Here is a 26,131-nt window from a genome sequence, read left to right as displayed (position 1 = left end):
GTGTGTCCTGAAATAATATCCACAGTGTAATGTGTTTGTGCATGTGTGTGTCAGTAAAGAGTTTGGTTTAGAGAGTTTCATCTCTCCCACACTACTGAGGAACATGAGAGAGAAAGACCTGCGCAAAGCTCTGAACCACCACATGAAGAAGATCCAGTCACTGCTGGAACCACGACAGAAGGTGTGTATAAGAGTCATATTTGTTATTTATCTAACATGCATTTTACTCGCTTTCCTTAAAATCGTGCGCTAGCATACTGTCAAAATTAAAGCCAAAACCACAGTCAAAAGAGCTGATTTGACATCAGTGCCATGGAAAGGATGTTAACAAAAGAGTTGGCAAATTCACAAATGAAACATTTATAATATGTTTTTACAGTCAGCTTAAAACTGTCAGTAACAATCACAACTTTACAGACTTCACAACAATAATAACAGCTGTGACAGGCTGCATTTCCAGGTGAAGCCTCATAGGTTTACACTAATTAGTGTGTAAAGGTGATTATAATGAAAAATGGCACACTAGATTTAAATAGGTCAGCATTTGGAATTATCCATCAAACTTTTATAATTCAGTAAATGACAGTAAATCTTTAACATTCTAACCCAGTGGGGAATTCACTTACATAAAATTTGTCAGCTTTGTGTTAATATTTGCACTCAACATTGCATCCGACATCCGAATTGCAGACATTGAGCTTCTTTAACATTCAAAAACCTTCAGAAACCCTGAGCTTTACAGAAACCCTGTTTTAGTTATGTTAAGTCATTTTGTGCATTAATTTGTCTTACATTTGGCAATTTTGACAAGTTCAGCATGTTGTGTTTTGACCCGGCGCTGACAAACTGATTGATGTATGTCATAATGAAATCAGAGACACTCCCTTCTAAATTCAAACAGAAATGGTCACAAGAGAATAATTTAATCGACCAGGTGCAAGCAGCAATGTGTCTTGCTTGACCACATGTGATCTGATCACCCGAGATGCATCTTAATACTAGGTGCAAACGAGGTCTCTTTGTGTTACATTTAAATTGCTCAATTTTGCAGACAAGCTGGTTTCACTGCAGTGTGCTGCGAGAGTTATTTCCCTGAAAATGTTATTTGCTCAGGTGGTTTGCTGGGGCTGTTCTTCTATTTGCTTGCACAGTAAGGTCTGCTTTTGGCCATGACACATAGAAGCACGTCTTTAGCAAGGTAAGCCTTAGCAAAATTTGACTGACACACATCGCTATCTTAGATCATTTGATTAAATAAATCCACACATAGCTAGTCTAAGTCACTAGGTAAATAGGCTCTTGGCTCTCCTGGTTCAGGTACACATTATGAGTTATAGCTAGCATACACTCAGTGCGCATGGCTCTTCAGAGCAGCAGCAGTACAAACATCTTGGTGATAGATCTGCTTGGTTGAGGGAGTTGTGTTTTGTGTTGACTTTTATGCAGCTTCCCTGCTTTGTTGGGGGATTGTTTGTTATGTCTATTTGTGTGGCAGCAAGTTCATACATGCTCGTTGCAGCATGTCTTGCATTTGTCTATATGTGCAGCAGCATGTCCATATGCACAACTCAGTATGTCTATGTATGTTCTGGCAGTAGCAAGTTTCCGTACTTGCTCTGCAGCAGCAGCAACAGCATTAGCAGATTTCTTCCGCCAAGACCAGTATCCTCTTAATATGTTATACCTACATTAACATGCTAAGAGTTGTCATGACTGAACTTGCTTTTTAACAGAGTCAGTGTATTTATCCATTAAAACAAAAAGTTTATTTTTAAGGAATGGCAAATATAAGTACATTTTCATCAATTTTTTACAGTGATGACATGAGGGGAAAAGCAGGGATTATGAGTGGCACAGGTGCACAGCTGTGTGCCACTTATTTTGTTTGACACAGAGCATGAGGGAAGGAAAAGTCCATTTTTAAAGGGTGAAGGGGAGAATTTGTTGAAAGATTAAACTTACTTTAATTACATTATTATCACTGTGCCAAAATACATTAAAATAATTACACTCTTTTATATTATCAATCCTACTGTAATTATTGTTTGACCATCAGGAACTGTGGGCCCCTAGAATCATTGTCATATTTCAAACCACTAGTGATGGCCCTGGCGTTCATATTATCAGTGTGTTTTCAGGGTACAATAAGAAATGGTGCAAATTTAGCCATGTAAAGTAAAATGAGAGTAGTGCAAAAATAAAGTTGTAAAGTTGTTTAAATTGTAATTTTTACAGTCGTTTTAGGGTTTGTTGACGTTACATCGTCATGGCAACAGAGTTGTAAAATTAGCTATAACTTTACACAGAAAAGGTTATTAAGTGATTTTATCACACTAAAATCAGGTTAACATGCACATTGTTTATGTCTTGTGACGATACTTTTGAAACAGTGAGTATTTTCACCTTTACAGATTGGCCCCACTCACTTCCACTGTGTCTCACTGTAACACAGATTTTTGCATTTCTTTTTAAAGAAAATGAGGAACGAGTTGAAATAAATTTTTGTGGTAATCAACATTATGCCACAAATGCCGTCGACTGAGCTTAACTTGTATTGGACCCAGAATATTCCTTTAAATACTTTCTCCTATCCCAACTTAATGGCTATAATTAAGACATTTGTAGATTGATTCCCTTGAAAAGTGTAAAAACTGTGACTCATTGGCACTTTCAAAATATTGCTGTTTGTTTGAGCATTCATTGGCAACATTGGCTCAGCCAATTGCGAGTGTTTGTGGTGGAATTAGTTTGTGTAAAGGTGATTTGTCATACTTTATTTAGGCTTGTCATCTCCAGTCACCATTCTTTGCCATTGCATGAAAAATAAATAAATAAAAAAACAGTACATTCTCCAGAAGAAAGAAAGTCCTACAGGTTTGGAATGACATGGTGATGAGTTTAAGAAAGCTAAGAGATTATTCCACACTCTCTCTCTCTCTCTCTCTCTCTCTCTCTCTCTCTCTCTCTCTCTCTCTCTCTCTCTCTCTCTCTCAGGTTATCTCTGTGTCTCAGGCCCGGTTGGCTTATCTGACCCAGATGGCAGAACTGATGTCATACAGCGGGAGGAGCTACAATGCCACCATGCTGGTGAGAGAGTTCTGTCCATCTGCCACTTTCAGCTCAAATAACAAACTAAATCTACACAGCACAGATATGTTTCCAAAAAATCCCCAAAATAACATATTGTAATTATATACTTAACAAAATAAAAAATTCTAGTATTTTAGGTAAAATATTTAAATAAAGTACCATTTCCTTCAATAAAATTATTACATAAACACATTCAGAACAAATTACTTAATGTGTATATTGTGCATATGAACCACCAGTCAGTAATTACACTGAGTTAAGTCTCATGAGCCTTTAGTACAACTTGATCCAATGACTTATTAGTTTGAGACTGATTTGTGAGTCTTTTTGACCAATTCATTAAAAAGAACCAGTGAATAATTCCATGAATCAGACTACACTGATCGTGCTGTTTATTTTTGGTTGTGTGTAATCAATTAGGGCAATGCAATAGAATGTTTTTGGTATATTTATTGCCTATAGCTCTCTTTGATTGCCTATTGCTTATAGCTATTGTATTATTATTATTATTATTATTATTATTATTATTATTATTATTTTAAATGTACAAAAACAGTGAGAGATATTTGATTCACTGAAAATAATGATTGAGGGCCATTTTTATTATGCTCCGTTATGGAAATGTGTGTGTTACAGCTGCAGGACAGAGAGTCGTTGGTGAGTTTGCTGGTGGGAGCAAGATACGGGATCAGCCAGATCCTAAACCACCAGCTCAACATGATTTCCACCATTATAGACTTCCACTACATCACCAGAATAGAGGTGCTGGCAGAGTCTGACAGAGTCAGCATGGTCAAGATTTACCTACAGGACATCCAGGTGTGTACAGTACACGTCAACTGACAGATTCAGATAACTCTACCAGTGAGACGCCCAGGTGTGATAAAACACCCGGCAATATAAACAGAGAAAGAAAGGGAACAGTTTTTCACCACTGCCATATTTAGGATTAAAGATCAACCTATGTTGTTTTTGTTTTTTTTAAACCGATACTAATTATTTTTATGTTTAAGTGTCTTATAACCAAACAAATTTTAAATAGTTTTATATTTTATTTTAATTTTTGACACAATGGTAAATCAAAAAATAATTAGACTACAGCAATAAAAACATAATATAAATTTATTATCATTAATAATAATATTGTGATTTTATACAGTATTTATACAGTATTGTTTTACACTTAAAATGCTTTGCATTTCTCACTTAAGAATGAGTAGCTGTTACTTAAAAAGTTGAGTAATTTATACAAATGTGAATAATTCACTTTACCTGTGAATATCCTTGTCTGACGCACTTCTTTGAGACCCACCAGATGGCATTTATTGGTAGACCTGATACTGATAAACTACTGCATTCCCGGTCAAAATGTTTTGAGCTCCCATGTAAGAGTTTGCGTTCCCTCACAATAACTTTATCCATCCCTTACCCATACCTTCACCAAAATTAACCATGGTTTTACTACAGTAACCATAGTTGAATTATGGTATTTGTTGCAAAATCATAGTGACCGCAAAATTGACCATGGTTTTACTACAGTAACTATATTTTAACAATGATATTCATAGTAAAAACCATAATACAGGTAAACTTAAACTATCGTAAAAAAAAATCAATACAAAAAATCAATCATTATGCTTAAAAAAAAGGTCACTACAGTTTTGCTATTGTAACAACATGGTTAAAACCATGGTTTCCACAAAAACAAAAACAAAAACAAAAAAACATGCCCTTACAAAAATTAGCAAAATTAACCAATATAGTAAACCTCCAGTAACCATGAAACCATTGTTTTGTGGTAAGAACCATGGTTTCAAAAAGCATGGTACATGTACCACAAATTAACCATGGTGTTACTATAGTAAAACTAACCATGTATTTTGGCAGAATGATTATGGTTTTTATTTTCTGTATTATTACTTTAGTTTTTACCATGAATATCATGGTTAAAATATTGTTACTGTAGTAGAAACTTGGTAAATTTTGTGGTTACTATGGTTTTACTACAAATACCATAGTTGAACTATAGTTACAGTGGTACAATCATGGTAATTTGTTGTTACTTTGATTTTACTACAATTACCATATTTTAACTATAGTAACTGTAGTTAAACCATGGTAAATATTGTGATTACTAGGGTTACAAAAAAATAGAGAGGGAAAGCAAAACTTATTACAAGGGAATGCAAAACATTTTGTAAGACTATTGTGAGGGAATGTAAAACAATTAAAAATAAATACATTTCCTCGCTGTCCTCTAAGGGGCTCCATCAAAACCCAAAACCAAAAAAGCTGAACAGTATGAATATCTGTGAAAACATGTCAAAGATCTGTTAAGGATACTAACATAAAGGATCAAACTAATCCAGACCATATCTCTTTCTTTCTCTCTCTCTCTCTCTCTCTTCTCTCTCTCTCTCTCTCTCTCTCTCTCTCTCTCTTATAATGTCTAGCCTATGGCTTTATTAATGGAATCCGTAGCAGCTAAAGATTTGGCCTGTCTGCTGGCTGGATACTGCAAATTGCTGGTGGATCCCAACATCAACGTGTTCCGCTGGAGACCGAGACCTAAAATGCGACGCATTCTGGTGGAGGAAGGTACGTCTGTTCTCATAACCCCATCCATATTGCAAGCGATTGATGTTGCATCAGGTTCTATTAAGGGGAGAAACTGCGCAGAACGAAAAAAGAGGAACTAACCGTCAACTGAAAACGTGTGGCATTGAGTTACTGTATGTCATGCCACATCGCTCGCTTGTTGTATTGACAGCTTCGTTCATTTAAATACTACGTTCAAGGGTGCAAATACCTATTTAAAGGGGGTTATGCAGTGTCTACGTTGGTGCCCACCTTTGTGTCGCACCCCTATGCGTTGCATACATTGCATATATTGTAGTTGCGCCATAGGAAAATGGATGGATGGACGGACGTTCACACTGAAAGCGAAAGTGATATACAGTTATGTGGTTCAACGATTGTGGACCAATGAGATTTCACTGTGGCTGCCCAGCATGATGCCAAAAAATAGAAACCAAGCGACCAGTAATATGAGGTGAGGTGGCTTGAGTGCTCAAATTAACACTTGTCATATTATGCATTTTTATTGATTGGATAGATATCCGATCATGAAAAGACCAAGTGTTAATATCTCCTGCATCAAATTAAGATTTTATCACTTTTATCACTTAATCATGCCGCCTCAGGTTAGGACACAGTGTTACATTGTGGACTTGATTAAGATTTAAAAATGTTATAGTATTTTTGTTTGATTGTTTTATCATATCTGGTGTAACTGCAGGTGTATTTTTAAAAACATAAAATCTTATATTATTATATAAAAACTTATGTTTAATGTGTTTGTTATTTCTAGGGTATATTTCTCGATGTGGCAGTGATTCAGAAGACAGTTCAGAAGATGACTACGCCATGGAGAGTCTGCTGGATACTCAGCTGTCAGAGGACACCATGTCTAATCAAACCAACGATGGCACAGAAGAAGGAGAGGAAGCAGAGGGGAAAACTGAAGCCGAGGCAGAGAGGGTGAAAGTGATTGTAACGCATCCCTTTTTAGAGGATGAAGGAAGCGAGGCTGGCAAGAGCGAGTCTGTCAGGGATGAGGGTTTCACAGCGACAATGGATGCCCTTTTGGAGACGGGCTGGTACACCGACCCAAGAGTCAACAGCAGTTTCTCTAGCTTGTCTAGTAACTCGTTGAATGCGCTGGAGGAGAGTATCAAAGCGGCCATTGGTGATCTTGGCCAAATGGATGACCCTCAGGAAGGTAAGCCCAGTTCTGGGACCTCAAGTCTGGATGTCCATCACCCATACCTGCTGGAGGTGCCTGAGCGTTTAGATCAAAAGTACAGTTTAAACAAATCTGTGCGACTTTCTGACCTGTCCTATGATAATCACTCAGGTCTACGCTACACTGACCTCTCCCAAATGTCTGACAGCTTGCCAAGTTTGCCTGCGGCCAGTGATGATGCGTTGAGTGACGAGGAAGAGGATGACAAAAAAGGAGAGAGTGGGAAAGATGGTCGCATTTCCAGCATGTCCGCAGAATTTGAGGCTGTGTTAGCCTCTTGTAGCACCAACAGCATAAATGCTAAACTAGCAGGTGTGAATTTTCAGGCACTCTTCGCCAGGATTCACAACTATCCAGCATGTCGACAAGAGGGAAACACCTTTCCACATAACCAGACAGATGCAAATGAAGTGAAACAACAGGGACCATCTTCAAAGATTAGAGCACAGGCTGGGCTGAGGAAAACAGTGCCCTCAAATGTCCTTGAAAAAGCTAAAGACACTAGAGATAGTGGTTCAGAATCTGAGGAGGAATTTTTTGATGCTCAAGATCGATTTACCCCTCCCACCACAGAGCAACACCCCACAGGTCAGTGAACATTCTATTAATACAACTACATATTTGTACATTCCTATAAGGGAAATTCCAGGTTTTATACCAGTTGCTCTATCAACATCATTTGTGGCATAATCGTCACTACAGAAAATCATTTACACTTGTTCCTCAGTTTTAAAAAAAGTACAAATATTGCTTAAAGTAATTCAGGTACAATGGAAACAAACATCGCCATAGGCTTCGAGGGTTTAAAAGCAACCATGTTAAACTTGTATTTTTGTTAAAGCACTTGCCAAAGCACTTACCAAGTATATTGTTTAAATCTTATGACTATACTTTTGAGACATATACAGTTGTGCTCAAAAGTTTGCATACCCTGGCAGAAATTGTGAAATTTTGGCTTTGATTTTGAAAATATGACTGATCATGCAAAAAAACTGTCTTTTATTTAAGGATAGTGATCATATGAAGCCATTTATTATCACATAGTTTTTTGGCTCCTTTTTAAGTCATAATGATAACAGAAATCACCCAAATGCCCCTGATCAAAAGTTTACATACCCTTGAATGTTTGGCCTTGTTACAGACACACAAGGTGACACATACAGGTTTAAATGGCAATTAAAGGTTAATTTCCCACACCTGTGGCTTTTTAAATTGCAATCAGTGTCTGTGTATAAATAGTCAATGAGTTTGTTAGCTCTCACGTGGATGCAATGAGCATACTAGATACTGAGCCATAGGGAGCAGAAAAGAACTGTCAAAAGACCTGTGTAACAAGGTAATGGAACTTTATAAAGATGGAAAAGGATATAAAAAGATATCCAAAGCCTTGAAAATGCCCATCAGTACTGTTCAATCACTTATTAAGAAGTGGAAAATTCGGGGATCTCTTGATACCAAGCCAAGGTCAGGTAGACCAAGAAAGATTTCAGCCACAGCTGCAAGAAGAATTGTTTGGGATACAAAGAAAAACCCACAGGTAACCTCAGGAGAAATACAGGTTGCTCTGGAAAAAGACGGTGTGGTTGTTTCAAGGAGCACAATACGACGATACTTGAACAAAAATGAGCTGCATGGTCGAGTTGCCAGAAAGAAGCCTTTACTGCGCCAATGCCACAAAAAAACCCGGTTACAATATGCCTGACAACACCTTGACACGCCTCACAGCTTCTGGCACACTGTCATTTGGATTGACGAAACCAAAATAGAGCTTTATGGTCACAACCATAAGCGCTATGTTTGGAGAGGGGTCAACAAGGCCTATAGTGAAAGAATACTATCCCCACTGTGAATCATGGAGGTGGCTCACTGATGCTTTGGTGGAGCTCTAAAGGCACGGGGAATCTTGTGAAAATTGATCACAAGATGAATGCAGCATGCTCTCAGAAAATACGGACAGACAATTTGCATTCTTCTGCACGAAAGCTGCGCATGGGATGCACTTGGACTTTCCAGCACGACAATGACCCTAAGCAAAAGGCCAAGTTGACCCTCCAGTGGTTACAGCAGAGAAAGGTGAAGGTTCTGGAGTGGCCATCACAGTCTCCTGACCTTAATATCATCAAGCCACTCTGGGGAGATCTCAAACATGTGGTTCATGCAAGACAACCAAAGACTTTGAATGACCTGGAGGCATTTTGCCAAGACGAATGGGCAGCTATACCACCTGCAAGAATTTGGGGCCTCATAGACAACTATTACAAAAGACTGCACGCTGTCATTGATGCTAAAGGGGGCAATACACAGTATTAAGAACTAAGGGTATGCAGACTTTTGAACAGGGGTCATTTCATTTTTTTCTTTGTTGCCATGTTTTGTTTTATGATTGTGCCATTCTGTTATAACCTACAGTTGAATATGAATCCCATAAGAAATAAAAGAAATGTGTTTTTCCTGCTCAGTCATGTTTTCTTTAAAAATTGTACATATATTACCAATTCTCCAAGGGTATGCAAACTTTTGAGCACAACTGTACTTCCCTGTTTACTTCTATTGCAAGTATTTTACAGTAACCACGCTTTTTTACAAATTTTAAACAGGTACAAAATAAGTTTTTGTGGTAATCAACATTATGCCACAAATGTTATGGATAATGCTGAACTTGTATTAAACCCAGAACATTCCTTTGTTAATTTAATTCAATATGTATTAAAGGTGTTATTGTTGTCCTGATCTGTACAAGTCACACACACCTCTTTCTCATACTCTTGCAGAGAATGGTTCCGATTTGAAGAACATCCAAACTCCTCTTAGTGATATTGAGATTAGTGTGGAGGATCATACAAAGGATCATGAATATAAAGACAGCAGAAGAAAGGAAAAGATAGTGGAGAGTACCTCACTTGATAAAGATACCCCCAATGAGAAACCTTCACTTGCTAACCATATCACCCATAGTGGGTCTAAAAACACTGAATTGGAGGTTCATCAGCCTTCAGTTATTTTGCCTCCCACACCTACACCTGTGGAGCCTAAGCTTTTCTCTGCTAACCACACCTCGGTTCAGCAAGCCCAGCACTGCAATGGGGACATCCCTGGCCGAAATGCTCATCTTTCATCACAGCTTCTGGAGATGGAGCCAGACACTATGGAGTTCAAACCAGTCACTGGGCCTGAACCATCACTGTCTTCGTCACTAATAACAGCAGTACGCCAAGCAACACTTTCACAGACCTTAGTAGACCCAGAGACTCAAAATGGACCCAGACAACAAAATGGAATATCTGACCATACCCCAGTCTGTGTGGAAAAAAAGACTCCTCCAAATCATGTGCATCCAGAAGGACTTGATACTCAAGACATTAAGCCAACTCAGAAAGAGCCAACAAATTCCAAAGGAAAGACTGAACCTGAGAAAATAAAAGCAGACAGCAATGGTTCTCTACAATCTCTTGAAAGTAGAAAACCAGAAAATAAACCACCCAAGCTACAAACAAAGCCCCCAATACCCCCCAAGCCTGCAACCATTATTTTTCAACCATCCTCAATTACAGTTGATGCCCCGGTACAAAAACCTGAGGCCAAGAAAAATGTTCCCCCCAATGGACTTTCCCTACACCCCTGGTCTCAGAGAAATGGTACAACCCCACCCACTACACTAAGTAAGGGTGTCTCTCTTAGTCATGAAAACCTAAGGACCGAACTGAAGGCTGAAAGCTCTACAGTCAAAGTATCGAGTGCATCAAACACGCCTACCCCTTCGCCCTTACCTTCTCCATCTGTTCAGTCCATAAGCACTCTTCCTGAAGATCTAGCTCAAACTGGGACAAGTTTCCTCAACAGAAAAGGTTCGTCTGGACGTCTGTCTGCCACAGTCTTGCGTGGAAAAATTCAGGATATGCCATGGTACCTCACCCGTTCCCAAGAGATCTTGGGGACAGTAGCACTTAGCAACACTATGTCATCAACAGGCAACAAAGCAACCAATGGAACAGATGGAAATCATGAATCCAAGAAAGTATCCCCCAAGGCCACTTCAGTGCCATCTTTGATTGACCGCAAAGAAAAATATGCTGAAGTTGTCATTGTGAAGCTCAAAGATGGACCAGAAGAAGCGACTCAAATTCCTGTGAAGGACACCAATGGGAAACCACCAGCATCATCAAGCCATCCTGACCTGAGGCAAAAATTTTCTACAGAAGCCACTGATTTGCACAGGCATTTTGGAACCTGCAAGTCTGAACAGCCTCAGTCACAGAAAGGCAACCTAACAGAGATTAGACTTGAAAATACATCCTCTCTATCCTCTACAAGTCCTTCTCATCGTGATGCATGCGGTTGCCATACAGTCTACGCCACCTGTTTCAGTGCAGATACAGAGGATAATTGTGGCTTTGATGATAATCTCACTGTGTACGAGTTCTCCCGTCGAAACCAGATCAGTAAACCACCTCAACCCACCCTGGTTCCCTCCCATTCTATCATATCTGCTCCATCATCAAATGTCCTATCGCTACTTAGAGATTCACCTCGTCCCCTGTCAACGTCCTCAGAGCTCAGTCCACTCCTGATCCCACCCAGGCCTCTCAAATCTCTGCCTCTGGACTACGGCCCCATAGATAATCCTCTCCGCACCCTGCAGGGCCGCCATTATGTTACCGGTCAAAAAGGTGCTGGGCTCAAAGACGGCTATGCCTCTTTGCAGCAAGACATTGATGAACTTCTTTTGTTGTTGAAGAAAGGACCCTCCAATATATACCCTTCTTGTCACAAGGGGCAGTGTGAAAATGGCAATGGCTTGAATGGGCACTCACTTTCAGAGACAGAACGATGCCTGGTTCAAGCCGAGGCACGGAGGCTGGCGTCGGGATGCCAGAGGGCTACACGGGTAGGCTGGGCGCCTGATGATGCTCTTCTGTCGCTCGGTAACAGCTTTGGAGCGCTGGTGCAGCTGGCCTCCACTTGTATGCGAGTTCCCTGTTCGGACTGCGGAGGTTGTCATGGTGATATTGATGCGGATGAGGCCCTGGGGAAGCTTGAAGAGATTGTGGACCTGTATAAGGAGTTTGTGGCCGCTGTAGAAATGGCGAGAGAGGGCGAGGGTGTCAGGCTGTTGGCCAAGCAGTGCACGGTTCTTATTTCTACAGTCTTCTCACTCACTCAGCTATTTAGGACACGGACGCCAGACATAGACAATGGAAATGTACCTCTGAACTTTTAAACTTTACCTTCCGGCTCTAAAATTGAAACTGGACCATATAGTGAGAGCATTGAATTGTACTTCAAAAGTATCAATGCTTTTTGGGCATCTAAAAACTGATCGTGTGCTGGCACACAAGAATAATAGCAAGTGCCATGAGCATACACAATGTTAACAAACTGACTAGAGAGAACTATTACACATTAATCTGTTTGTCTTGCCAAGTCTCCCTATAAACGTACTTGAATTATGCATTCAAACGTAGCTGTTTTCTAACTGTTCTTTAATTCCTGATGTATGTACAGTCTGTAGTATGTATGTATTTATTTTTTAAATACAGTATATGTGCACCGTGGTTTCTAACCTACTATACCTGCATTTTGTTTTGTGTTTTTATTTTGTGTATGTGAATCCCTACCTCTTGCTCTAATAACCATGGAAACCAGAGATAAACAGTGTTGATAAACAATGTTATGTACCTTCAATGATTTAGTTGCTCTTTACAGATTGAATGGACAAATCTTACAGACTTTTCTAAGGGCGCTTACACACAAGAGAAAGCATCTGACAAATAGGAATGCATAAGATTCATTTTGAAACGGTTAAAAGACCTGGGTCAGTTTGACATCAATCGGGAATACAGTAAATTAAATTTCCGAAAGCACAACTAGACCCACTTCTCTGAAATACTCATTGTTCAATGGATGCCAATATCAGCAAAAGGTAGAACTTTTGGTTGCATGACTAAATGTCACTGTCGTAAAACTTTGCTTTTTTCCATTATGTTTTTGCGATGCACAATCCCCACTGAAATCAATAGATTGGTAGCATTCTCTATGGTGCTGCATTAATTCTAGTGTGTAGGTGCCCTAACACAACAATTTGTACAACCAAATAGATGCTGGGAACAACTTGGAGAACACTAAATAACCCAAGTACTTATGCAGTAACTTTTCACCAGACTTTACAAAGGACTTTCATTTTGTCTGCGATATGTGTCTGTAGAATGAGAGAAGATGGTAATAGAAGTGTGGACATTTGGAATTTTTTGTACCTGTACGTCACTGTGTCAAGTCTGGCATTTGATGTAAGTTTTTATATTGGCTGACTGTTAACCACAGAGATCGGTGTGGTCCAAAGACGTAATAGCACAATTGGGGTGTGTTTACACAACAACATTGTCACGATGTAACTGTAGCACCCTGTAACTGACCCCAATTATAGCCAAACCACACAATTTCTCACTTGTCCTTCATTTTTGACTATGCAAGTGTCACAATTTGTATTGGAAATTATCCACATATACTTACGTTTTCTACATATGATCACTTTTTTTTTTTTGGTGGATCACTTATAATAGAGGACTTCCCTGACAAGCTTAGGCTTTATCTTTTATCATTTATCTTGGAGGACCTTCATGAAAGTTTGTTAAATTGCACCATAATGCAAATGCAGCATATTGTTTATCATAATTTGCCTACTGTTTATTTTAGAAAAAAAAAAAAAAGAAAAAAATGTTTGGTTGAAAAGGTTTTTCCTTTCAATTCTGTAAATGGTGTTTAGCACCAATTTTCTAATACTCGGTGCTCTATTCATTATTGTAAATCACATTTGAATAGGACCCTAAATATACTCTACATGAGTACTTGAATAGAAGTGCTTCATTTGAATTCTGAAACGTGTCAACACAACGCTAACGCAAAGCAAGTGCTCATTGCATTCTTAGCGCTGCCACAAGGGGCACTGTAGAGGGCATTATTATAAACTGTCTTCTTCTACTATCAGTTTTCTCTATCAGGTCAACTACTGTCATAGTAGATAAACAGTTTGAAGCAAATCTTGCTGAGCAAGTTAAACTGTCAACATGTTTATTTTTGTAACCTGAATTTGAAGGTAACTCTATCGCCCCCTTGAGTACAGAGGTTTGTTACCATCAGACCAAAGCAAGAATGCACGTGAAGTATATATAGTACAACAGAACTGCATGCTTGCAATGCATTGGTCAAGCATTCATGGCATACTTGCATTGGGCATGTTTCTGGCCTTAGATTGCTATTTTAGGACTTGGCTATCATGCAAAAAATATATATTTTTATGGATTGGAGGAGATAATCAAACATCTGTACACTCAGTTTGGAACACTTGAGTTCTGGTGTTTGAGACCAGTGTTTTGCATTTTCAGCAATTGTCTGAAAAATCGGACTCCTAGATCAGGTTTCAAAAGGCAGACTCCGCTCAGAGCATATCATTTATTAAATCGCCCAGATCACCTGACCAACTAGAGGTCAATAGATAGATGATGACATTATCCTGTTTGGTTCTGAGTTATTTGAAATTAGAGAAGTGCTTCCATATGGCAGTAATATCACACATATAAGACACTTCCCCCACCAACACATACACACACACACACACACACACATACTGCCAGATTGTGGTTATCTAGTCAGCCAGATGGCTAGTTTGACTCAAGAGAAAATAAATAAAGATACATTTATATACAAACATAACCTGGGAATTTGTGTATGTAATCTGTTATTATTCATTTATTTAGTAGCACACCAGAAATTCTTACATACAGACTCTTCGGAGGAGCGATTGTCATATCAAACTACCAGAGAACAAACATATTTCTATATATAAAACTTCCTGTAAAATGAAGGTTCTGAGAATGAGATCAAATGAACTGCCATGTCGACTGTAGCAAATACGAAGCAAAAAATAAACTGCTTGAATGGATCATATGTATTAAGGCATAATGGATGCAGACATTTGCAATTTAAGTTGCACACAATAAAAGCTTACTTGTTGTTGTATGTGAATATGAAGGCAAAATGGATTAAATGAGAAGGGACAATGGAGAACGTTTTGCATTCCCTCAACTGTGTTCATGAAAATAAAAGTTTGATTTTGAAGACAAATGCTGTGGAACTGATGCATTTTATAGCATTTGTCTGCATTCAGAAGCTTTGAAGGATGAATGCCATAAATACATGTACAGGTGAAAATTTAAACATATGTTTTTTTGCATTAGAGTAATAGGAATTTTTTTTAATGAGAATTTAGGAGGGCAATGTGTAACTATCATGGAAATAATGTCACAATGCAAGAAATGTAATAGTCCAAAAATATGTTTATTAAAAATGTTATTTTCTTTAAGCAAAATATGATTTCTTATTTCTTTCTTTTGATTTTGGGGTGAAATATTGACAAGTTCTTGACATGTTTTGTACAACTGACCCTAACAGATCACATCTTTGTTTTTGGGGTCTATATACTGCTCTAATCTCATAGTGTTTTCACATAATTATCTCACAAATCACCACATATTTGCATTTTCTAACAGACTGATTTCCTCTTAAACAGCACCTACTAAACACTGAGTCGTCATTGGTCAGCATTTGTCTTTGAATTTGCAGGAGGAGATTACAGATTAGGTCCTGGGTTAAACTCTGTCGAAGTCTTTCACAGTTCAAGCAGAGGGAATGATGGGATTGTGGTGGAGTTGTTTACTGGCACACATACTCGCTCTAATCAGAGGTTTTTGAACAGAGGGAGTGAGAACGTTTTAATCTGTAGTAAGGCCAAAGATTGTTAATTTATTGATTTAACACCCGGTAATTTAGTACACACAGAGATTACTTAAGAACTGAACTGTTATTTCAACTGCACGAGTGAATTGGTTCATTATTATTTTTGTTGAAAAGATGTTATATTTTTGACCAAAAGAAAAGCAATGCTTTTGTTACAAAAAGATTAGATATAAACTAGATTGTTAGTGTCTTTTTTAGTGTCTAGAGTGGTCCTTGCCCATTAGGGAAAAGAGCTGTCCCTTATTAGCCGGGACGTCCTGTATTATGGCCAAAATGAACACATATTGTACTGTATTTTAGTAACAAAATTCAAAAACATTTATTAGTTTTACAATGAAATCATTCTCTCTAAATGTTATTTTTTAATTCAAATAAAATGATGAGGCATTTGATGTCAAATGTCCCATATAGTGCCTCGACCAAACATTAATCTTCTAAGGCCAACTCTCCTGGTCTCATGAAATTTACTTGAACATGACAACATTTTTGCAATTCAAAATGTACGTGCTGTATAACATGTTTGGCTGCAGGGTTCCAGTGAAATGTCCAGCTGGGGGCGCCAAAAGCAAGTAAAATGGTGTCGTATTAAGATGAGGTTTTAAGGTGAACTTTAGATCATTTGTTTTTTAAAATATACCTCCCTATCCTAAAACTTTTGCCTGAACCATAGTATTTTAAAATAAAAATGAGACATTTAAAAAAGACATCCTTACCAAATCAATGCCTAAATCTAACCCCATTAGTGTTTTAATGAGCAAAAGCAAAATGAAATAGCACATTTTCTGAACCAAACGCATTATTTTTGACGCATCTATGACTGTAATGTCACGTTTCAGCTTGATTGTTGAAGTTGGACACCCTGTCAGGTGAGCTACCACGCAAGATAATTATGTTGGAATAAGTGTATATATGTAGGTGTGTCTGTAATACAAGCATTAAAATGTATTGTTTTTCAAAAGATTCTTTAGAGTAAAAGTGTGTCGATATCATAAAATAGCAGGGTCTGAGTAAGAGAAAAATAAGTATTTATAAAATTATAATCAGCCATTAAAATCATGATTTGAGTGAAAGGGAATAAAACACACAGTGTTTGCAGCACCTTTAGTGTTTATTTCACCAGGAAACTACAGGAAATTGTACCTGGTGACAAGTATAACAAGTTTTGCAAAAATGTGTATAGAGTCACATTTTCACTATGAGATCAGGTTGCAAAACAGAAGGACTATCCAACTCAGTGCCCTAAAACTGTAATAGCACACTGCAATGAACTGATCTTCACTGTTTGGCTGTGTGATATTGCCATACTCCATCAGCATCTGTCACTCTGTGTCTCTTCCTGTGTCCCCTGGAGGTTGAAATTGTTGGAGCAGAACTGTGGAAAGCACACAACTTCCACTCAAGCTCAATAATTGTGCCCATTATGTCAGCAGTGGTTATGGAAAGGGTTTCAAAAGTCAATCAAAGTTTTGAGGAAGAGACAGAGAAATGGATACACACATATCAAATACATAAAATATAAACAAAGGTCTTAAATTAATTTCTATCTGACCAAAGTAAATTTGTCGCATTTTCTGATTGTCCAGACAGAAAACAGTTCTTTAAAATGACACTGTAACATCTGCCTGGGCAACTTTTATGCACCCCAAGTAAAGAGGCTCTCGTTTCACTCTGCGATGTCAACAAATACGCTAATAAAATGTTAACTCAACGTAATATTTCATGTCCATTTATTTACTTATTTGGCAAGTAGTCTTGTAATAGATATAGGTCAATAAGCAGTCATCTTCGCAATATAAACACCTTACAGAAAACTCTGCAAACTGGAGGTTAAATTCAACTGTTGCTGGAAACTGTTATATAAGAGATTCTCACATAAAAACATAATTTCAACTTAAAATATTATTTATTAATGTAATATAACAGTATAATGTACAGTCAGCTGGACATTATCACAAAATAAATGGGTCCTTCCCATTGGGTACCACTATGTCAGAGCTTTTTTTTTTGGCTTCCGTCCGAGTTGTCAACAGGGCTGAGAAACTACATTCAAATTTTGCACTTAAATATTACAAAACTTTTTTCTCTACTCAAATTTTAAAGATATTATTTTAAATGGGGGAAAAAGCTACATGACATCAGCGATCACCAGATATTTTACATCAACCTTGTCTCTGAAGTCCACAAGATGGGGCAACGAATAAATATAAACAATCTAATTCAGTCATTTTTTCCTCATTCAAAAAGTTTTACGCCTAATTAAATTAATCCTAATTTTGAAACATATGTTTTAAATTGTCTACACATACGAGATGAAGACTCCAATCACATCAGAAACCTTATAAAAGCTGTTTAACCTATGTGGAGAGGGTCTCCTCATGGGGGCTGCCATGTTATGATCACATGACCAGCTGCATACTACTCGCTTAATCGCAGTAACTGCCGTTATTAGACACTTTCACTCACAAATTAAATTAGAAAATGCTTACTGTGAAAAGTGAATATCTACAGTGGCATTTGTACCTGAAACTATTGTGACTGAATAATGCTACATCCAGGCCACTAGGGGTCAGTGTAAGTCCAAGAGGATGTAAATAAAAAATACTGAGTGCACCTTTAACCACTGGTTCCACAGTATACTGCGATACTCAAGTCTTTTTTATTTGTATAGCACTTTTCACAACACACATAGTCTCAAAACACAAAATGTAGCTGTAATATCAGTAATGTTTTAAAGTCTTCAATGTGCAGTTTGATGAAAAACGTGATAGTAGTTTATGCCTTAAAAATATTATTTGTCTTAGACCCCCAGGGAGCAAGCAAAGCATCAAAATACCAGCAGTACCATGATGTTTATTTATTAATTACAGTTGCATGTATGGTAGTAATATTCCCAGATAGTAGTGGCATTCACTTAAGCGGAATTTGGCTCAGATTTTGCTGAAAAGCAGTAGACAGAGCGCAACAGAATAGAACTGAATATTTCCAAACTGAACTCCTTTCAACTTGACATCTTTTTTAAAATGCAGAGCAAACACGGTTGTTATTTAGCCAAAATTAAGCTATCACTCAGTAGGGGGCTAATAATGAGCATTTGTCGGTAAAACTTGCTGTTATTTATTCTTTGTTCATTTTATGTTAATGCTTTGTTATCTAACATATGTAATAATTCCAACTTCAAACAACATAGGTTATATGCATTTATTGCTTTTGAAAATCAAACCCACATTAGCACACCAATTTGTAACCTTATCATGGAATGTACCATAACACACCAATACATTTTTAAGCATTATAAACTTTTTAATAATGAGACCAAGTATGCAAGTAGGGGAATTACTTGTTTACTTTTCACCCACAAAGATGTGAAATTGTCACTCGGCACAAGACACTTTTTACATAAAAAATATAATTTCATGAAAATGTTCACACATCTGTGAAACGAATACATCTGGATATTTTTGATTGGCAAAAAATATATAATAACAACATCATGGGCTTGTAAAGACTACTCTCTCTTCGTGTGGTCCACAAATGCCATGAATACGTTCAGTTATGCCCGCTTATGAATGTTCAGCTAAACTGCACTTAACACTTTAGAAATGCAGACGCATGGCTTTTTCCAGTCCAAAGTTTGTGCATCTCATCGTTAAACAATGGACATCACAAACAGGACTGAAACTCTTTACACTTATCCAATAAAGTACAAACTTTTTAACCTTTCAGTAGTGCAACACTGTGCTTTTCCATCTGTGTACCACAGACTCCCAAACTCCTCCTAGAAAGTGAGTCAAAATTTATACTAGAGCCACTAGATGTGGCATTACATTTCACAACACTTATAGTGGCCAAGAAATGTGGACTTTATATTTAGGCATCGCTGCAGAATGGATTCCATCCACGATTTATACAGATCATTACTCTGAAGTGCACTAGGGGAACTGGCAGTGTCTGTCTCTTTTAAAGAGTGCTGAATAGTCCAAAATGAACACTTAATTTGGCTTGGTTTGGAAAAAGTCTACTCCAGGTCACCTTTTAGCCACTATTGCCCCTCCTCTCCTTCAGAAAACGGTCAGAAAGAGCTCATACGTTGCATTGATGATGCCCCATGACAGCAGAGATCGATGGTAGTTGAGCGTAGCTCCGCGGAACAACAGCACAATGCTGCCCCCTCTTTCCCGCCACACGGTCATTAGCACCTGACCGCAGGGCACGAACTCGCCCCCTACCTGGGCCTGGGCTCGAGATTTGACCACATTAAGTGGGTAGAACATGATGCCCAGCGCCGCCCCCAGTAGCCCGCCGCAAACAAAGTCATTGGCCATGTGACCCATCCGGGTTCGAGCCTCAGGCAGTCGTTGCTTGATTGGCCCACGAAGCCCAAAAAACAGAACATTACTGGGCCCGTTACGCAACAAAATCGGGACCAGCCCACGGTAGCACTCCTTCACGCCATAGTCTCGCAGAAGGGTCCGGAAGGTGTGTACGGTGTTGTTGAAACGGCCATTATGGCGGTGGTCCTGAAGCAGTGTTTGCACTCGTTCAAATGGTGTGAGGGTGGCTTCTGCCATACCGGCTAGGGCAGCCGCGATGCTTCGCGTGACAAGCTCGGGCGAGCCGCTACTGCGAGTGTGTCGCAATAGCAACCGGGAAAAATCCTCGTAAAGGCCGAACATGATGGCCACGGTGGTGGTTTTCTGCAGTAGGGGAGGCAGAAGCCCACGGTAGAGGTTTCGTAACCCTTCCCTTTGGAGCTGATGGACGGCTTCGGTAGCGCGAACTCCGTGCAGCTGCTGGCGAAAGAGAACTTTCTGAATGGGGAAAGTTACGATGATGTTGGTGAAAGCAGCTAAAGAGCCGCACACATAGTGCTTTCCTCGAGGCCCAGGCCCCACCCCCAGTCCGGCCCCCACTAGGGCGTGCCCACTTTTGCTGAACTTGCCCTGCTGTAGGGATGGGGCCTGCTGTTGCTGGGCCGAATCTGGGTCCATGGTAGTAACCACCCCCATAAGAAACTAAGCATCAGACTGGTCAGCAGAAGTGCAAATGATATCCACCAAAAGCATTTCAGCCTGTAAAAAAGAGAATACAGTTGTCAATAAACCAGAGTTATCATACATGTAAAGTAAAAATTGAACAAGGTTTTTAAAAAATAAACAATTTAGAATGCAAAACAATAATAATCTTGTAACAAACATAAGGATCTTAATTTAGAAGAGTTTGAAGATCTTGCAGCATCCTTTAAGAAGACCATCCAACCGTTTTATTTCGGGTAAGAGTCTAATCTTTCCAAACCATTTTGAGCCACTAAACTGCTGAGATAAGTGAGTTACCTAACCAAAGATCAAGTGTCCCAGACAGAACAAGGGCATGAGGCCATTTTTCTAAATCAACATTTCAGGCTGAACCACATTAGCCTAATGTTACCTTTACATTGTTCTATATATGGAAGTTTTAAATGGGGAAATTTAGAGCTGCAGCAGCTTGTCTGTTCTTCACAGAAGGCATATGGACTACTCTTTGGGTACCTTTACAGTTCTTTTTAGAGCTTGAAAGCCACCGGACACTGCATGCTTTCATTGCATTAACATCCCACTAAACGTCTGTTTTTGATTTCCACAGAAGAACAACCTGAAGAACAGGTTTGGAAAGACATGAGGATGAGTGTATGGTGAATTTACATTAATGGGCTAACTCGAGTTTTCCAATTAAAGATTCCATTCTATACACGGGTCAAAGATGTGGCACTCATTTTTTATTTTTTTTGGCCAGATTTATTAAAAAAAAAATGCAATTCACACAAAACAACTACTTGAATACACCTCTTCTATGTTGAACATATTTTTAATTCCAATTCAAAGTCATTTTGATATTTTTGTGTGGCTTAAAGTCAAAAAAATGTCATGTGGTTTAACTTGACCGGAGAGAAGAAAAAAAATCCTCATTAAAAGCTGAACTTCTTGAAGAAATAATTTACAGAGTGAGTAGTGCAGAATAAGATTTTACTATCATTTCTTTTTATTTTATTTGAAAATATGATTACTATTTGGAAATTGTCCACCAAATCAAGGTCAGGTGGTGTAACCAACAAGCAATTTTGTTTTGTTTTCCAGAAAATCCCCCAGAGAGGACCCCTTTTCACCATCAAGACTGTTTAGTAAAAAAACTACATTTTGTCATCATTAAAATATAATTATTTTGATATTTTTATGAAAAGTTATGTTTTGTTTGGTCAATTGGAGTTGCACTTTTTCACCTGTTTGAAATGTATATGCTGCATACGCTTTCAAATAAAGTAACGGTTTTGCTTGACGGATCCACCGCATGACATTTTATAAGTAATTAAATCATTTTTTAATCAATCAAAATTATTTAAAAAAAAATTCTCTAGATGAAAATGCAAGAAATATTTTTCATACATTTGTGAAACCAACATGGACACAATGATTGCATTTCTGCAAACTTCAAGTCTTAAAGTAGATTTCACATTTTTATCACCTTGGACAACCTCATTTGTCAGTGACCCACCCACCAAAGAAAGATCTAGTGGTAGTGTAAAAGCAACTACAACCCATGTGCAAGACTTCTCCAAAAATAAAACAGCACATGTGGTGTTCGGGAAACACACTATAGGAACTTCTAAAGGTCATAGAGAGGGCTGGATAACAAGTCTGTCATAAAATAATCGCCTCCATGTTAACAATATGCATAAAATCACAATCAAACTCTTGACAATGTAAGGCCAAAATATTCATTCAACACTGATCGTCAGTGTAACCAAGCTAGTCACCCTGTTCCAAGTCCACAGCTCATGAAACACATGTTTTACTATTAAGAATGGCACAGCACTTATCAATAACTCTAATCATACATGTTACATTTGAACACATATGAACACATTCATATGATCTGACTTCATTAACCATTTGACTCCAGAGTTAACAGCAGATCTTCTGAGATCATACGACAAATGACATCTACATGTGTACTACATGCATACTGTTCACAATCTGGTGTCCTATGAAGATGACAGTTTGATTTGCATTACGTAATATATTTTATTACATGTGCTGCACAAGCTACTGCTAACAATTCAGAGTCAATAACAGCGCTTAGACAAACACATACATCAAATCCAACAATAAACGAGTTTAAAAACTCCATTACAACCAATAGAGGCAAGAGTATATACAACATTATTCATTTGATCTCTAAATAAACTACATTAGAAGGATATGTGGCTAATTGTGGCTAGACCATGTTCTCATAACCCGTGTTTTTTCTGACCACACAGTTTATACATCACTTAAATACACATATATTAACTGTAAATTACCTGTCGTGCTTTAAAAGCTTAAATGGGTTTTCATGTCACTTATTTCAGATCCCAGAACCCACAATTTGAGCTAATGCTAATGCTACTCCTGTGACACCTTAAGTTCACGTGTTTACTCGCGAAATAACTCCACTAAAACGCTTTATATTGGTAAGTGTTTTAGTTCAAGCAGTCAGTATCGATGAGTTTATATGATTCGTTTACCTTCTGGTAGTTCAGAGAGAATAACAGCACAGACTATTTAGCAGAAACAGGCCACTTCTATTAAAATGATGGGAGATATTAGAACGCCCAACGGATGTAGATAGGAAGTCCCGCCCTAAAGGTAAATGAGCCAATCACCTTTTAGAAGCAGACATCGCCTGTCAATCAACTCGAGAACGCGCATGCGTATTAGCTGGACTAGCCGGGAAAACTGCGTTTTCTGGCGTAATCTGAGGTGAAGAAGCACCATTTATGATACCAGTGGTGTCACACTTTACTGCTGATTTGAAATATGTTCTTTGATCGTAGGAGCCGTACTTGTGTGCCACCTGTTTACATAGAAAAATAGCTGCCCGAGAGCGTTCCAAAGATGGCCGCCGAGTGGACTAACTTTCTAAAAAGACTTTGGTGACGGTCTGTCGGGGTGATCTGGGTCAGTGAGGCGGTACCGACTCACAGCCAAAGCGGCTTGAGTTTCTAGTGTTTCCACTGCGGGAAGAGTGACCGGCCTGAAGTGGTCAGGAAAGAATCTAGAAGAATCTAGAAGAATCAGTCTGTCTCTACATTGAGACTGCTGGAAAATGAAGAGTTATTACAGTAAATTGACACTGGAGGGCGACAGAGAGGGTCGATATTCTTGGCTCTAATGTAATATCATTTATCTCGAAAAGTGGAGGATATCAGAAAAAAACAAAAAAAAAATTTGTACTACATTCACAAAATGGGAAAATGTCTATAATATGGCTTATATGGAGACATAAAGGACAATGCTGTATTTGATAATAAAAAATAAAAAGTATGTTGTAAACAAAACCCAAGAATTGAGATATATATATATTTTTTTTTTCTGCAACTGACTTTGGGCATTAATTATTTTACAAAACTTATCTTTCTTTGATTTTTACTTTGTAGAAACAATTTTGTTTGCGATGCTTTTAATGTTTTTTGCAATACTTTATTTTATTTATTTATTTATTTTTGCAAATATATGTGTCTTCATTTTCAGCAGCGCCATCTTTGATTTTTAATGGGAATGACAACGAGGCTGTGAGGGATAGACTTGCAGTTAGAAGTTAAATTTATGTAACTCTATACCGCGCGTGCCATTGAAGAGATATAGGGCCCTGTTTTAAGAGCAGTAGCGTTAACCGCAGAGCTATGCTTTAAGTCATAAGTGCAAAGTCAGTGGGCAAGGCCAGGAAGTTTTGATATTTTTGTGCAAGCATGCACAAAGTCTACAGTAGGTGCAAGCGGGTTTGGGGAAATTGAATTCTGAGCTTCAGGTTCTTCTCCGGTTATTCCACCATCTGCGTCCAATTATATACCGGTAATCCATTCCCTCAAGCACCAGCGATATAAACAAAGACAGCGCATTCATACAAAGTTGGTAGTGTAAGCAGACTGTATGCAATGAATTAGAAGAATTGAAAATTACATTATTTTGTGCATTAACTGCATCCTTGATGAATGCCGAGTATATTTCTATGACAGTGACACGGTCCTTTTATATGCATAGAAAATGTGATTCTCGTCAGAATTTGGATGTACGCTCCGTTAAATTATAGAGAATGTAAGTATTATAAATCATTATCATCTACTGACACACAAATCATGGCTAGTATTAACAGTGATTGTATTAGCATGCACTTCACTTCTACCGGTCGATTTTGATTTTGAAAATGTAAATTAATGTATTGAAACACAAAAAAATTAAAACAAAAATATTTCTAGATTCAAATTACTCTTCAAACGAAAAGAAAATATAACCAAAATAACGAAAAGGTTAATAAAATCATACCAAATCCATACATTTTACCCTCTTCCTCTTCTCCATTTCTCGTAGGATGGATTAAATGCTCTAAACTTCAACACTATAAACAGTTTTTATATCCAAAGAATAATAGTGAGCTGGCAAGACATCTCCTCTTTTGTAAAAAAAAAAAAAAAAAAAAAAAAAAAAAATATATATATATATATATATATATATATATATATATATATATATATATATATATATATATATATATACTTTGTATTGAAGAGTGGTGATGTTTATTTGTCTGAATTTGACGGTTAAATGATGAAGACTTGTAAAATCTGTGGTATAAGACCGTTTGTGTGTAGATGCATTAGGATGATCTATTTCCCTGTACTTTTTTAATGAAATAATAATAAAAAATAAAAATAATGAAGAAAAGCAAACTTCGATATCTGTAAATGGGAGACCACAACAAATATGTGTTTTGCTTATCCATTATCATATATATATATATATATATATATATATATATATATATATATATCTGAATGAACTGAATGAATTTCCCCCTTTTGTAATTCACTGTGTCAGATTTACAAACCCTTTCCAGTTTTGATTATACTGTAAACAGACCGGGTATTAACAGCAAACAGCTGTGTTTTTATAACCATAGTGGAGCCATATCATGCATAAATGGAAAAAACACACATATATGCACTTAAAATAATAATTAATAATAATAAAATGTTTTTTAGTAAACAAATGCAAGCAATACATCAATTTTAATGCACAAACAAGCAATGAGCACAGACCAAGGAGCTCTAAAATACCGGCACAGACAAACGCCGGAACAGCAGAGGGCAGTGATGAACTGACAATGAGTCGTTGCACCGCTTGAGCTGCGCACTTCCTACGAAACAGAGAAGGAATCTTCCATTTGTGACTGGGGTAGGATTACAAAACTAATTTTAAAGTTTATATCCTTAAGTCTATAAAAATTTATAATTTAATTTTTAATGTAACTATTTTTAGCAGTTTTAAAATTCAATTAATCCTTGAAATTTCCTTTCTTTATGTGTATAAGGAAATTGTCTGCAGCCGAGTTGCTTAATCTCCCCCGTTTCTGAGATGGTACAGAGAAACATTCAAA

The 26,131-nt window shown here is 37.8% G+C and overlaps 2 protein-coding genes across 5 annotated transcripts in view; one reads left to right on the top strand and one right to left on the bottom strand.

The window, feature by feature from the left end:
• frmpd1b (FERM and PDZ domain containing 1b) overlaps positions 1 to 15,013 on the top strand; it is a 73,504-nt gene extending 58,491 nt beyond the window's left edge. For all 3 annotated transcript variants that reach the window (XM_051658533.1, XM_051658534.1, XM_051658532.1), the window contains 6 exons: positions 55 to 181; positions 2,995 to 3,087; positions 3,727 to 3,909; positions 5,544 to 5,688; positions 6,461 to 7,483; positions 9,667 to 15,013. In XM_051658533.1, coding sequence (XP_051514493.1) covers positions 55 to 181; positions 2,995 to 3,087; positions 3,727 to 3,909; positions 5,544 to 5,688; positions 6,461 to 7,483; positions 9,667 to 12,113 — 4,018 coding nt within the window. In that variant the 3' untranslated portion in view covers positions 12,114 to 15,013. The remainder of the gene's footprint in view (positions 1 to 54; positions 182 to 2,994; positions 3,088 to 3,726; positions 3,910 to 5,543; positions 5,689 to 6,460; positions 7,484 to 9,666) is intronic.
• A 3,856-nt stretch (positions 15,014 to 18,869) lies between these two features.
• On the bottom strand, positions 18,870 to 23,308 carry slc25a51b (solute carrier family 25 member 51b). Of its 2 annotated transcripts, none has more exons than XM_051658615.1 (2): positions 23,223 to 23,308; positions 18,870 to 20,754 (listed from the first exon to the last, which is right to left on the bottom strand). In XM_051658615.1, exon 2 carries the CDS (start codon positions 20,689 to 20,691, stop codon positions 19,744 to 19,746), a length of 948 nt encoding a protein of 315 aa, XP_051514575.1. In that variant the 5' UTR covers positions 20,692 to 20,754; positions 23,223 to 23,308; the 3' UTR covers positions 18,870 to 19,743. The 2 variants fall into 2 exon arrangements, with proteins under 2 accessions (XP_051514575.1, XP_051514576.1); XM_051658616.1 differs by lacking the exon at positions 23,223 to 23,308 and adding an exon at positions 23,019 to 23,206.
• Positions 23,309 to 26,131: the final 2,823 nt, after the last annotated feature.

Source organism: Myxocyprinus asiaticus, chromosome 27 (assembly GCF_019703515.2).
Source record: "Myxocyprinus asiaticus isolate MX2 ecotype Aquarium Trade chromosome 27, UBuf_Myxa_2, whole genome shotgun sequence".
Classification (NCBI taxonomy): Eukaryota; Metazoa; Chordata; class Actinopteri; order Cypriniformes; family Catostomidae; genus Myxocyprinus; species Myxocyprinus asiaticus.
The sequence above is the reverse complement of the archived record's forward strand: the minus strand, read 5'-3'. Positions and strand labels throughout refer to the sequence as shown.

Coding starts and splice junctions, on each gene's coding strand:
- slc25a51b (XM_051658615.1), bottom strand. CDS start 20,691: ATGGGGGTGGTTACTACCATGGACCCAGATTCGGCCCAGCAACAGCAG.